At 34.8% G+C, this 15,271-nt stretch overlaps 3 protein-coding genes and 2 pseudogenes across 3 annotated transcripts; 4 read left to right on the forward strand and 1 right to left on the reverse strand.

The window, feature by feature from the left end:
* Positions 1-2,666: 2,666 nt before the first annotated feature.
* On the reverse strand, positions 2,667-2,985 carry LOC110230683 (annotated as a pseudogene).
* LOC9323096 lies at positions 2,981-4,359 on the forward strand. The gene is made up of 2 exons (XM_021034199.1): positions 2,981-3,575; positions 3,813-4,359. Exons 1-2 carry the CDS (start codon positions 3,092-3,094, stop codon positions 4,346-4,348), a joined length of 1,020 nt encoding a protein of 339 aa, XP_020889858.1. The 5' UTR covers positions 2,981-3,091; the 3' UTR covers positions 4,349-4,359.
* LOC9323097 (exosome complex exonuclease RRP46 homolog) lies at positions 4,360-5,332 on the forward strand. Its single transcript, XM_021010049.1, is given in 5 exon segments — positions 4,360-4,388; positions 4,553-4,632; positions 4,728-4,841; positions 4,956-5,056; positions 5,140-5,332. Coding segments are annotated over 5 exon segments (444 nt in total). The 3' UTR covers positions 5,260-5,332.
* Positions 5,333-8,809: 3,477 nt separating this feature from the next.
* LOC9323098 lies at positions 8,810-10,148 on the forward strand (annotated as a pseudogene).
* Positions 10,149-10,234: 86 nt separating this feature from the next.
* Positions 10,235-11,856, forward strand: LOC9323099 (transcription factor MYB114). The gene is made up of 3 exons (XM_002886988.2): positions 10,235-10,691; positions 11,040-11,169; positions 11,266-11,856. Exons 1-3 carry the CDS (start codon positions 10,571-10,573, stop codon positions 11,759-11,761), a joined length of 747 nt encoding a protein of 248 aa, XP_002887034.1. The 5' UTR covers positions 10,235-10,570; the 3' UTR covers positions 11,762-11,856.
* The last annotated feature ends 3,415 nt before the right edge of the window (positions 11,857-15,271 follow it).

Genomic DNA, 15,271 nt, shown 5'->3' on the forward strand with positions numbered 1-15,271 from the left:
TTTGAGCCTTTGTTTTCTTTGCTAGATCATATATTTTATAGAGTCAAAGTATGTTTTTAGAATCTTTTAGTTCTTTATCGAGTCTTTACAGGTTTTAGGTTGCTTCGGAGGAAAACGAGCTGTTTTGGGATCTAAACACACTTTTGGAGATGCAGTTTCGTTTAGAAATGTCAGACGTTTGGCCTCATCTGGAAGACTTTCCACCGTTAGATCTTTCTGATTTTTTTCCACCGCTAAATGAAGATGTTAGCTTGAGTTTCCAAGTGATTTGAAGGAAATCTAACGGTACATTGAAGAGTTATATTCGAATTAGTGAAGACAGGTCATTCTGGCGAGCATTTGAAACCGTTGCAGAATTAGACACTAGAAGCTCCAGATCGGTCGATCCCTTTGTGGATCGATCGATCCACACCTCTGACGGACAAGAATCAGTTTTGGACATGCTGGATCGATCGATCCTCCCTTGGATCGATCGATCCCTTCCACAGACGTACTTTTGGCCCGGATTTGACCCGATTCACTCAAGATCCAACCCGGCTCGTCTCCTATTGTTTTAAAACCCTATGCCCGATGTTTGAGACATTATCTTTAATATTTTTCAGTTCAAAACTTTGTTCTTTGGTTTGTAAACAACTTTGGGGCAAAGGAATCCATCCTCTTGACACTTGGAGAAGATTTCTAAACCCTTTCTTGTTATTTTTACAATTTCATCATGTTTTCTTCATTGATTTTTGTTATCTCTTTTCCTATGTGTGAGTAGTTATCCTATTGGGTTTTAGGGTTCTAATTAGAAGATTCAATGGATTGATGGCTTGATTGTTTTTTGGAATTCTCATTCTCTAGGTTCTTTGATTCACATGTTCTTAATGCTAGAATAGGATTGATCACCCTGTTGTAGATTCTAGGTTTTTCTATGCATCAAAAGTGTTCGATAGAATGCCCGAAAGAATGTAAATTGAGCAATGTATTTCAAGCCAACGAAAGTTGACGTTATGACGCATTGTGAACTTAATGAACTTGTTTGATAATGCGAATTTGACTAGGAAATTACATGCAAAAGTTTAGTAATCGAGTAGTCAAATTTAGAGATTAATGTCTTGAAAGAGAATTAGTCTAGTTGTGTTCATGTTCAAGAACGGTTCTTAATTGTTGAATTTTTTTGTCTCATGTTTCCATTATTCGTTGATCTGTGAAATACTCTATGGCCCAATGTCTTTATATTCGTTAAATCGTTTAAATTTGTTGCATTTTTATTTTACAATTCGGAAAACCAAACAAACAATCCTTTAGTTTTAGCTAAGAACAAGTCTCGGAAATCCTTAGAGTATTTTTGGTCCTTGTAGATCGACCTCGAATATACTACCTAACGGTTAGATATTTCGCGTAATTACTCGAGCAATTAACCGAGATAATCTCATTTTCTTTATTCTCTCCCGCAAAAATTGCAACTTCCCCTCCAGTCACGGTGTGCGTATCTTCCTCAAGATTCCCAAATCTGTTCGAAGTAATGATATTTTCCTTATTCGCGGTTCCTGAGATTTCGCGGAGATTCCTTCCAAAATTAGCTTTCAATCCTTCTGCCGCGACAACTACTCCACTCGCCGGCTCTGCCGGTCTCCTCCCAGCCCGACGCACCGTCGTGAAACCATCCTCTGCTTGTCTACTCTCTGTTTGTGTTTCGACTGCACTTGGTCCAACTGCCTCCACTGCCTTCTCTACCACCCTATGAGGACAATTATGAACCAAATGGCCATACAAACCACAAGCCAAACAAATGTTGGATAAACCCTCATACGCCACGAAATATCGTTCACCATTAATCAACTCTGTGCCTTTTAGGGGTTTTGACAGGTTCACTTCCACACAAACTCTAACAAACCTTGCCCTTTCGAAGTTAAGTGTTGTTAGATCCACTTTAATTGGCTTTCCTAGACCCCGAGCAATACCCAACAAAATTTCTTTGTGATAGAAGTTCACCAGGATATTGGATAATCTAACCCACACCGGAGTTGTAACTATCTCGTCTCGCAACGGATCAAACTCCGGAGCCCAAGCCTTCACCATAAGGTAGCTTCCGAATGCTCTCCATGGTCCTTCCGTTAAGGCTGCCAAATACTCCTCCTCTAAATCAAAAAGAATCATGAAGAACTGACGAGGAAGATCCATCACATACATCCCTCCTTTCGGTTTCCACAACTCCCTTAGCTTTCGGTTTAACACAGAGATTGCAATGTTCCGCCCTAGAACTTTCACAATCATACACTGTTTCCACATCCCGTTCATCGCATCTAACACCTCTGTTCCGATCATGATCACTGGCTCACCATCCTCTCCATCCGGAAATGTCAAGTGCATCCTCTCCGCAACAAACTTGTCATCTAGTACTCTCTCCGGACTCGGCATCCCGCCTGCGTTCCCTCCCTTTACCTTACGCACCCATGACTCACCTCTGTCTGGTGGATCCCCTGGAGGTTGATCCCTTTCACTAATATCCGTCATGGTATCGTCTTGCCCACAAAGTGCGAAAACCCTAAAGTCGCCGTTCTCCCCCATCTCTCTAGCCCTTTGGTCGCTATTGTGAACAAAGAGTTTAATGTTTTTGTTCTATCATTATATGAATTGGTTTTAAATATATAATTGCCACTCATCTTACATAAATCAGTTCGCCCTAAAAACTTTTCTCCCAGGCACAATAACCAAGGTAGCCGCAAGCCTTGGTCGAGATGAGTTTCCTTCACCTACGATGCTCTTCCGACTGCCTTCCTTTCTGATTGGTGCTTCTTCTAAGGTGAGATCTCTTCGGTGAAGCTCCTTTTCCGGTGACGTAACTATTCCGGCGAGCCTTTCACTTGAGATGACTTCCCTTTTTCTTTCCAATGCGAGCCACTCTCGTTGCTTACCGTTGTCTTCGGTCGCCTTCCTCCTTCTGAGGCCCCCTCGTGCACCACCGCCGGAGCCTCCATCTCCGCCGAATCCACCGGATCCACCAGACTTTCAGATCTGCTTCACTTTTGTTGATTCTTGTACCCAGCCGGCGAGCTCCTCCGTCATTTATGGCTCTCCATCCTCCTTCTCTCAGTCACCGGGTTTGATGAGACCTAATTTAGCTCATTCAGTTTCAATGGGCTTGGATTCTTTTGAGTCTATAATTGTGCTCTCTTGTAGCGCCTTTATCGCTTTGATGCGATCTTTTACCGCAATATGCGGATTTTGTCTCGATTTGTCTAGTCTTGTGTTGACATCTTTACTTTGGCTGAGTGATTGCCAGTTTCGAGTTCAAGCTCCTTCGATTGTCCCCACCGCGATTCTCTCCTCCGTCACCCCTGGAAGTCTTGATGTCGTCTTATGCAACCTCGCTCTCTCCGTGAACTCCTGGGATTGGATGGGCTTGGTTCAGCCTTGCGTGTCCTCAAGTGACATGTATGTTGCCTTCCCGTGTGCCCCGACTGCTGTAGGTAGCTCGTGGGCTGGAATCGTCATGAACTGCGTGTGCCAAAGGATTCAGACCGGCTCTCTCTTCAACGGGCAACCCCAGCCCTCATGGGCTCTCCTCCCTATTTACATGACGTCGAAAGGTATGGTATTTGTGACCCTTTGGTGTAGGGTGCATAGGCCTAATAACAGCCTTTTGTTAGTTCTCTATTACCTCAGTATGAGGATTCATCAGTTTCAAGTACCTTAGTATGAGGATGTTTTCAGATTTGACCAAATCTTTGCTAGAATGGTTGTAATGTCTCTTGAGAGATGGCTTTTTGGTAGACATTTTTTGGAGATTACTGTTTCTGGTTTTGGTTTGGATTTGAATAGTGCAGGCCCTAGAAGAAGCGTTGGCGTTCTTTGTGTTGTTGATGGGTTGTGTGCAGGACTAGGCCTCACGGAAGAGGACGGCTGGGTTATAAAGTCCCAACCAATCCAGCTATCATCACAAAAGGTGGAAGCGTTCTTGAGCTTCTCGGATGCAGCATGGTTACAATCCTCGATCTGCTGTGGGTTGGGCTGGTGTTTCAAGGACCCACTCAACGGAAAGATCCACCATGGATCTTTTTCAAGACCCTTTGTGTCCTCTGTTCTTGTAACGGAGGCACTAGCTCTCAAGGCGGCTATCATGGCAGCTTTAACATTGGGTGTATCAAGGCTGGCTTGTATTTCGGATTGTCAGGAGCTTGTTCTTCTGGCCAATACCGGTGGCCACGCAAACGAAGTAGATGGCATATTAGCGGATTTCTTTCGTTTTATGTTTATGTCTAGTTCTGTTCACTTTGTTCCAAGGGCTGAAAACTGTGGAGCTGATGTTTTAGCAAAAGCTGGCCTATTATCCTGTATTCCCTCCTCCATATCTGGAGTTTGAGTCTTTTTATAATGTTACTAGATGAATACCCACGCTACGCGTGGATTTGTTTTGAAAATTGTGAAGAAAAAATTATTGATTGTTCTTGCTAATTTATGTTTATTTTTTATTTGTTATTATGTAGTTAATAAAACTACTATCTTATGTAGTTACAATTTTTAAGATTAGATCTATTTTCTGATTTGAAATATAACCCAAAAAAAGACTTACTTGTCAGTTGAGACCTCTTGCTTGTTCCCGTAATATCCTTCATCGTCCTCATGGCTCTGCTAGTTGGTCAGAAGGTACTTTATCAGCTTTATCAATATCTATTATAGGTACATAGTTTTTTTATCCTTTTTGAATGGGATTCATTGAACTCTCTCATTTATATTTTCAAGGGATACAAAATTTCTAGCTGCAGAATACAGACCTAAAGCAGGAACAAAGAAGAACGAAAATGCTGAGAAGGCTTGTTTTGAAGTCATATGGAAGCCTTAAGCCGGATAGATTGGTAATCGTAAATGCGTTTCGTTGTTCAGAAGAAGGCTTGTTTTGTTGCTTGAGTATGTCGTACAGGTGATTCTTGTTTTTAGATCTGAATTACTTTTGCTTTGAATATTGATAGGAAAAGTTGAAAGGGAGTATAAAACGATACTCAAAAGGACGTTACAGAGTATTTGTGTTTTGAAAGTTGTTCCAAATAGCACCACCTCAGTGATAATTCAGGTGAGTAGCTATTCAATGTTGTGTATATCGATATTGTCAACTTGAGTTGTATCTGATGTTTTCATTTTGTAATTCCCGTGTAGGTTGTACATGATGGTGGTTCTGTATCGTTTTTATGTTCCTTGCACCTTGGTAAATATTTATTGATGCTGTCTGAAACACATATAATCCGGTATAAACAATGTCTGTTTGAGTATTTATAGAGTTTATAGTAGTGAAAGTTTGTAATCCCGTAAGCTGAGAGTGTGAATATGTTTTTGTGTAACTTCTATCGTGGCCTCCATTCTGACAGTTAGAAGGTAGAAAACGTTTGTTCTAAAGAAATATGATGTACAGAAAGGGAGACTATGAAGAATGGAATTTACGAAGTCGAGAAATTTGCCTTGAGATTCTTCTTCTTTCATATTGAACGATCGAGCAGAGAGTGAGAGAGATTTATTTTGTTAAAATCTTGTGGGGAATTAGAATATTTGTTGGGTTTAAAAGCATTAAGCCATCACTGAAATGGGCTCGACCCATTAATATTCCACTCTAATAGATTCTAAAACACATATGGCCCATCCGTCATGGGCTATTTGTTTACTCCATTTGACACTTATAATTAGAAGCTGATGTGTATTAATGAAATGTTTTTATTGGACGAATAAAAAGCTGATGTGTCATCTTCAGAAGAGCCAAAAATGCTGACGTGGCGGAAGGATGGAGAGAGATAGCCTCCTTTCATATATATGATTTGGTTTAAAAAAAAAAAAAATTTAATATATAATTGCCGATTGCCTTGCCCATTGTACCAATTTTTTTAATATCCTTGCTCAACCGTTTAGTCTTCTACATGTTTGTTGAATTGCTTTGATCATGGTTTGTTTATCTCAAACTCGTCATTCTAGTTCGTTTTAGGAAAAAAATTAAAAAACAATAATCATCATTCGTAGTTCATATGATTGTTCCTTGTACATAAATACTTTTTTGCTACATATTTGCCTTGCATTTTAGGTAGAATTAGGGAATAAGAACTTCTCTTTTCAACTGGACAATCTTGTCTCTGCATTTTCCAACTTTCAAACAATCTTTAGTGGGTGTCCATTTGATTTTTTAGCACACTTGATCAGAGATGCAACATTGACTCCAAAACAATATATATGACATCCTAAAGATACATAAACATCATAAGTGGGCCTTGCATAAAGTTGGGATAGCATTATTTTTATGAAGGCCTCGTAAAGGGCTACGTTCTAAAGGGTTCGTACCTATACCTAATATGGTATAGTGGAGCGATGGTGTTTCTCACCTTCTTAGGCCATTTTCGATGTATGTTTTTTTTTTGTTGTTGTAAGGAATTATATAATAAAAAATAAATTTATTACCAAAGTATTAAGTAATTATTATGGAATAATGAAACATAAAATATATATAGTTTATATATTTATAAGTATATAATTTATCTTTTATAAATAGTAGTCTCAAATAGATATATATACCATATCCTCTAAAATCAACTCAAATATTAATTTTATTTATTGTAATCATAAATAAAAAATAAAAAGTTAAATGATTACTTTGCAAATAAAAAAAAGTCTTAACACTATTATGGAAGAAAAATGAGAGACTTATGAAAATAGGCATTATTTGCTTAAGAACTTCAGATTTAGCCACTTTGCCAAGTTGGCGTTTAATATATGACTCTGTTCATGACCATTTCACCCCTCTTCATATGGGTGCAAATATCAGATGACGTGGGTAGTATGATTTTTTTTTTGTTTGTTTGATAAATTCTAGTTTCCAATACAGAAACCCGTCAACATGCAAGGATTCTCCACAAATCATCATGGACAAAAGTCAGAGTTAAGTTTTGTTCACAAAAATTGTTAATGACTTATCTTTTAAAAGTTAAGTACACAATTATGTTACAGACGGTGGAAAATCATATCTTATATTTTATAAAAACTCGTTTTAGTATTTGGGAGAAGAACATATAAAATGCTTCTGGTCTTTGTTCTAAGAGGATGTACGGACCTAGATCGAAAACCTCTTAGTAATTCAAAAAAAAAAAAAAAAAACTTCGGTTTAGACAACAACATATGTTTTAATGATATTAATTAGATTTTCTCTACAAAAAAACATACTTTAAATGCATAGTAGAAAAAACGCTAAATCCTTATTAACGGCTAGTAAAACGTAAATCCAAACCGTTAAACGACAAAGTGTAAAAGTGAAATTTTGTTAAAACACTATACCCTATATTTGGACGACTAAACCCAAACCATTTCAACGACAGTATGCTATGCATATAGCGAGCAAGAAAACGAAAATATATAAAAAGTGAAAATCCTATACCCTAGGATTAGAATTGGAAATCAATAAAAAAGAAGAAGATAAACTCTTAATAGTAACTCGAAAATACAAACACGATGTTCTAACAATAATATAAAAGAACAAAAAATTTAAACCCTAGTTGAAGACTAGAGAATCCACACTTTCTTTTACAGTATATCATCTATACATAATATCTAAACCCTAAGTTGTAAAAAGGGAACCCAAACACAATTCATTAACTACTTTATGAGATTGCAATATTCTAAATGAGAAAAAAACAAATCCTCTCAACGATAATGCATTAATCACCTTACGAGATGGCTAATATCAAAAATGGGAAAAATTACTAAACCGTAGTCAAAAATTGGTGAACCCAAACCAATTTATTTACGGCACACAATTAATAAAAAAACAAAAAACGAGAAAATTTAACACAATAATGTAACTACAGTAACTCTTTTACCAAATGATAATATTATAAATAAATAAAAAACGCTAAATCATAGCCGAGAGATGGGTTTACCCAATTCGATTAAGGAATTATGCAAAAGAAAAAAAACTTATTACAAATTTCAAATAGTTTTATAATTTTTTTAACGATATAAAAAAAATTACTTACACATAAAAAAGACATTTATAGTATGTCCATCATTGACATATTTGTTTTATTCACGATCTCTGTATTTTTCCATAGTAAAAGATGAATATTTTGTCAATATATTATTTCAAATCTGTTTTTTTTTTTCACCATAAATAAAAGCTATATTTGCTCAAAACGTTAAAAACCCTTGCGATGACATCATCAAAGATAGGACATAAGCGTCTTTTTGACAGGAGAGAGAACTGTTTGAGTGCCTATTTCAGAACAGCATATCGTCGAGTGCCTATTTCCGAAGGGCATCTGGGTTCTGATACTTTTTTTGTAAATAACTCAAGAAAAATAGAGTTCTTTTATAAATTAAATAAAAAAATAGCAATCTATATTTTAGAGATCAAAATAAAAGTGAGTTTGAGTAGATTTTAATTTAACAAAGTTAAAAACAAAAATAGAGGTTGTTTGGAGATGCTATTACAAAGTCATCCAGTACTTCTTTCTTTTTAAAATGTATTAATTTGTTCAAGTTTCCTTTTGTTCCTTATTATATTTCAGTTGGTTTCTAGTTATTTTTACCTTCGCTTTTATATACTTATTAATTCTATAGAGAAATCATAGTCACTTCGTACAATAGTTTTTAGCATAATTTTTAAAAACATATTTAGACAAATATTTTAAATTATGGATAAGAAAGTTCAAAGGTTTTTTAGATCTGCAGTGTAGAAAAACCTCCAAATATCTGTCAAACTATAATAATATCCGAACTACACTAATGGAGCTTATTGTTATACATCCATACTATTAACATATAATGTATAATGTTATATTTCTTCTGCATGGAATAACAGAAATAAAGAGACCATCTAAGTGCTATGAACCATTTTCTAGTCCAAATCAGTAGCAGTAACATAATTAACAAATTAACTTAGCAAACACGACATCAAAAACATGAAATGTGGATATCAAACATGCACGTCATTTCCTTATACCCTTCACGTGTATATATATACATATTCGCTCACATACTCACATTATTCAAAGATCCTCCAAAGACTTGTGAAGCCACGATATATACCCTGACTAGATTCTTCTAATATTTATCTTTGGGACATGGAGAGTTCCTCAAATGGGTTGAGAAAAGGTACATGGACTGCTGAAGAAGATATTCTCTTGAGGAAATGTATTGATAAGTATGGAGAAGGCAAATGGCACCAGGTTCCTTTAAGAGCTGGTATATGTTATATATATATTATTTATCTATATAGTTTATTAGCTACTTATATTCTTATTTCTCTTCGATTAACTTACAGATTGAAAATAATAAATTAATTAATTAACAAGTGACTCAATGATTGATTGATTTCTTTTTTCTTGTGTGTTGTTATCATAAATGGTGAACTTATATAAGAAAGTGTATCTAACACTAAAGATATATAGTCGGTAAACCCTCTCGTTTATTTGTTTTTCTTTTAGTAACTGAGCTACAAAGAGAAAATCAGTGTACATACTCTATATGTTTCTGTTCATAGATTTGTCTTGATAAGAGTAAAGGGTTATGTAGGGTTAAACCGATGCGGGAAGGGTTGTCGACTAAGATGGTTGAACTACTTGCAGCCAAGTATCAAAAGAGGAAACTTTAGCTCAGACGAAGTTGATCTTCTCCTTCGCCTTCATAAGCTTCTAGGAAACAGGTTTATATTCCTTAGACACAAATCTATATTATTTACATAATGTAACGGTCCAATACAAATTGTTCGAATGCATGCTTTAGGTGGTCACTGATTGCCGGTAGATTGCCTGGTAGGACAGCTAATGATGTCAAGAATTACTGGAACACCCATTTCTCGTGTTGTAAGAGCAAAGCGAGAAAGAGAGAAAGTACTTGTTCAGCTAACTCGCCAATCCAAAGTAGTTGTTATAAAGCCTCTACCTCAATCCTATAACAACTTCAGCTGGCTCAACTGGCGGCCAGAAGTTGGCTTTGGCAAAGTAAACAACAAAGATGATAGTATCACATGTAACAAAGATAAGGAGAAATATGATTTTGTGAACAATCTTAAGGTTTGTAAGATTTGCAGTAAAGAAAAACTCTCCAAAAGTTTGTAAAATGAAAGAAAAAGAAAGAGAAAACTTATTTTTCTATTCTGTTTTATTTATTGTGCATGAAAGTGCTTTCTCTTTTGTAATCATGTAAACCATCAGCCATCAATCATTAATCTTCCTTTCTCCTAATTTTGTTAAGAAACAGTTTTTTTTTCATGTACTGAAAAAGGATGAAGAAACTCCCTTAGTCACTAGATGCCATGAGCCTTTTATCTAGTCTTAGTCAGTAACCAAAAAGTTACTTAGAAAATAATACAAGACATGTAAAATATGAAAGGTGGATATCAAACATGCACGTCACTTCCCTATATCTTCAAACATGAAATATGGATACCATCAAAGCTCTTCTCACTTGTATATATAATTTTGCCCGGACACTCACATTCACTACAACTCCTGCATGGATTTGTGAAGCCACAATAAAAACCCTCTTCCTTGACCCTTTTTCCTATATATTGTTTTAAATAATTTGGATAGATACTTTCAATATCTATATTTGTTCCATGGAGGCTACTTCCAATGGGTTGACGAAAGGTGCATGGACTGCTGAAGAAGATAGTCTCTTGAGGAAATGTATTGATAAGTATGGAGAAGGCAAATGGCACCAAGTTCCTTTAAGAGCTGGTATGTTAGATACACACACATATATATAATCACTACGAATATTCTTCTGTCTCTCGGCAAATTAAATAATATCATTTTTTTCCTTTTTGTTTTACGGAACAACTCCTTTTTTCATGCTTTTAAAGGTTGTTCATGACAATTATTTATTCTGTTCATATTTATGTTGGACCTGAACGAAGATTATAATTTAAAATTAAAGAAAACAAGTTATACATATTGCATTTAAGTAAATAAACTCCGTGGAAATTTCTGTACGAAAACAAGTTTACGTGTGGGAAAAATATATTATATATATTTTGGTGCGCATAGATTCTTCATGATAATTAATGTCAATTATTGGTTTTGTAGGGCTAAATCGATGCAGGAAGAGTTGTAGACTAAGATGGTTAAACTATTTGAAGCCAAGTATCAATAGAGGAAAATTTAGCACTGATGAAGTTGATCTTCTTCTTCGCCTCCATAAGCTTCTAGGAAATAGGTAGACACTGTTTACTTGATTCTTTTTATTTCAGTACCCATAAGTACTAATAGTAATAATTTATCTTATACATGTATATTGTTTCATAATGCTTAGATGGTCCTTGATTGCTGGTCGATTGCCTGATCGTACCGCAAATGATGTTAAGAATTACTGGAACACCCATTTGAGTAGGAGGCATGAACTTTTTTGTAGTTCCAAAATGAAAACGAAAAACATTACTTCCCCTCCTACAACACCTGTCCAAAAAATCGAAGTTTTAAAGCCTCGACCTCGATCCTTCTCCGTTAAAAACGCATGTAGCCATCTCAATGGCTTTCCAAAAGTTGATGTTATTCCTCCATGCTCTGGACTCAATAACAATTATGTTTGTGAAAGTAGTATCATATGTGGCGAAGATGAGAAGAATTATGAGTCTGTGTATAAAAATCTAATGGATAAAGACAATATGTGGTTGAAGAGTTTACTAGAGAGCCACGAGGTAGATGCACTGGGTCCAGAAGCAACGACAACAGAAAACGGGGCCACTTTGGAATTTGATGTTGAACAACTTTGGAACTTGTTTGATGGAGAGACTGTTGAACTTGATTAGTGTTTCTGACTGTTTGTTTGTTTTTTTCTGCGTTTGTGTTTTGCAAAATAAAAAGTTGTGTTTCGGAATATTAGAAATTTTTTCCGAAATTTTTCATGTGGTACATATTCTATAAATTTATATAAAGGTGGCAGCTTTTGTTACACTATAACTCAACATGACTTAAACATAATAAATAAATAAATAAATAAATATCACAAGTAAAAGAAAGTTTAACCCCAAAACTTTTTTAATTTTTTTATTTAAATATGATAATAATAATAATAATAAAATTATTATTATTATTATTAGGATTCAAATCCCCCGCCATGTTGTGGGGAAATGTTTTTCAAAAATTTCTAAAGAAAGAAATATCAAACGAAAAAGTATAATGAATTGAAATAACTTTGCAAAATAATTTTTTAATAATAATCAAAATATTTTTTACGAAAAAATTATGATAAATAGACATAATCCTCAGAATTATTTATTAAGATTTATGTTATTATTAGAAAAAATCTGGATAAAAAGATGCGATCATAAATAAAAAATATTAAACAAAAAGTTATAAAGAGTAGAAGCAATTTTTCAATTTCTTAAACAATTATAAATCGGGTCTCCTATCAAGTTTTTCAAACTTGTGTCCCTATGTTTAATTATTGTCTGTTCTTGTACTTTAATTTTCAAGCTCGCTATTTGGTCATGTACAAATACGCTCACTTGTCTTGTATCCTTCTAATTTAATCAAGAATTTGGTGGAAAAAAAAACATGTTTGAACACAACATTGTAAGCCCCGGTGACTAAATATTCGGTGCTATAACATTTATTGAAAAAAATATAGCATAATGTAAAAAAAAATTAAATATGTATATGATAAAAGAAAAAATGGTTGAAACAATTACATGCCAAGAATTCTGATATAAAATTTTAACTTTTAGATTCTTTGGGAAAATTATCAATAATAATTCTAGTTTCATATAATTTTAATTTTATAGATTTATGAAATATCAATAATAATAGTAATACCGAATATGTCAGTTCCTCCATTAGAATCTAGTTGAAGTCAACAACAATAGCAGCTAACTAGTCAGGTAACATATTCAAGCTTGTCCAAGATGAGTAGCATGCAGCATGAAGAAAGATAAGAATTTATTCAATTTTTACAGAAATAGATTCTATAAAAATAATCGACAAATAACCCTAATATAAGAATCTATTTAGTTTTTCTAGAAATAGATTCTATAGAAATAAAACCCTAGTTTTGTAGAAATAGGTTATGGCGTGCCGGTTAAGAGTTACGTTATAAGATATTATATTTCATACGTACATATGCTTCCAGTATTTTGAGAATTTCCTCAAAATAGTGCACTTTCAAGTCTTGTTACCGAAAATACCAGTATTAATCTAATGTTCCAAAAATATTACTAAAAGTTTTAGTTTTGCAAGCATACCACAAACACAAAAATTGATTTTCAAGAGTTTAGAATTTAAATTTTTAGGTTTGGATTGACTATTTTATATTTAGGGTATAGGATTTACAGTTTAGTGTTAGAGGTTGAAAGTTAAATTTTAGTTTTATGTTATTTTTGAAAAACCAAAACTTAAGTGTGCTTCTTTTGTTTCTTTTAACCTAATGATTCAACATAACGGTATGTTAGAGTTCCCATGCTATGGTGAACAACTATCATGGAGAGGTAATAGAAACCAACAAATTGTGAGATGTAGACTTGATCGGGCTTTGGGAAATGAGGATTGGCATAACTTTTTCCCATATTCAAAAGTGGATTATCTGGACATGATTGGTTCTGATCATAGACCAATTCTATTGAGTTGTGAAAAATCTTTGGCAAGAAAAAAAAGACAATTTAGATTTGATAAGAGATGGATTGGGAAGGATGGCCTTTCAGAGGCCATAGATTCAGGTTTGAATCGAACAAGAAATTTTAGAATTCCTGTTTTTGTGGATAAAATTAAAAATTGTCGAAACTCCATTTCATGGTGGAGGAAAAATAATTTCCCGACAGGCCAGGCAAATATTTCTTCCCTTAAGTTGGCTTTGGAAGAAGCGAAGAATGACGATTCTATTCCGCAAGAGGAGATAAAAAGAATCGAAAATAAATTAAAAGAAGCCTACCATGAGGAGGAAATTTATTGGAAACAAAAAAGTAGGAATTTTTGGTTAAAAGTAGGAGATAAAAATACCAAATTCTTTCATGCCTCCACAAAAAAAAAGAAGGGCAAGGAATAAGATATCAGGTTTATATGGTCCTAATGATGTTTGGGAGGAATCAGAATCAGGAATGGTGGAGATAGCAACTAATTATTTTAAAGATCTCTTTACGGTTTCCAATATAGATGGAATCGCTGAGATGGTACAAGAAGTGTCTCCGATTATTACGGAAAATATGAATAGGGAGCTAACCAAAGAGGTTACAGAAGCTGAAGTTAGGAAAGCTTTATTTTCTATGCACCCAGAAAAAACACCAGGCCCAGATGGTATGACGGCTTTGTTTTATCAAAGGTATTGGCAATCCTTAAAGGCAGATTTGGTTGGTTTGGTTAGAGATTTTCTCAGAACAGGTAGTTTTGATAAGAGAATTAATGAAACAAATATTTGTTTGATTCCAAAAACCGAAAGGCCTCAAAGGATGGCAGAGTTTAGGCCAATACGTCTTTGCAATGTGAGTTATAAGATAATTTCGAAAATTCTATGTTTGCGGCTGAAAAAGATTTTACCACGGCTAGTTTCTGAAACACAATCGGCTTTCGTTTCAGGTAGACTTATTACAGATAATATTTTGCTTGCTCAGGAAATGTTTCATGGATTACGGACAAATAGAATGTGTAAAACGGATTTCCTGGCAATTAAAACAGATATGAGCAAAGCGTATGACAGGATCGAATGGGAGTTTCTAGAAGCGGTTATGACTCGTTTAGGATTCAATTCAAATTGGATCTCTTGGATTATGTGGAGTGTTAGTTCAGTTTCGTGTCAGGTTTTATTAAATGGGGAACCTAGAGGACATATAATTCCCAACAGAGGTTTACGACAAGGCGATCCCCTATCCCCTTATTTGTTTATTTTATGTACAGAGGTCCTGATTGCTAATATTAAAAAAGCGGAACGAGAGAAGAGGCTGACCGGAATTAAAATAGCAAAAAGGAGTCCTCCTATTTCACATTTGCTTTTTGCGGATGATAGTCTATTTTTCTGTAAAGCAGATATGGAGCAATGTAAAACAGTGATGGATATTATTGGAAATTATGGTAAAGCTTCGGGGAAAGAGATAAATTTTAATAAATCTTCGATCGTGTTTGGTCATCGTGTACCAAACCAAAAAAAAGAGGAATTGAAAAATTTCCTTGGAATTACAAAGGAAGGTGGAATGGGTACCTATTTGGGTATACCTGAGAGCCTTGGCGGCTCAAAAAGTAAAATTTTCAACTACGTCCGGGAAAGACTTAATGAACGGATTAATGGCTGGTCAGCTAAATATCTGTCAAAAGGTGGGAAAGAGACGATGATTAAG

This window comes from Arabidopsis lyrata (assembly GCF_000004255.2).
Source record: "Arabidopsis lyrata subsp. lyrata unplaced genomic scaffold ARALYscaffold_2, whole genome shotgun sequence".
Lineage (NCBI taxonomy): Eukaryota > Viridiplantae > Streptophyta > Magnoliopsida > Brassicales > Brassicaceae > Arabidopsis > Arabidopsis lyrata.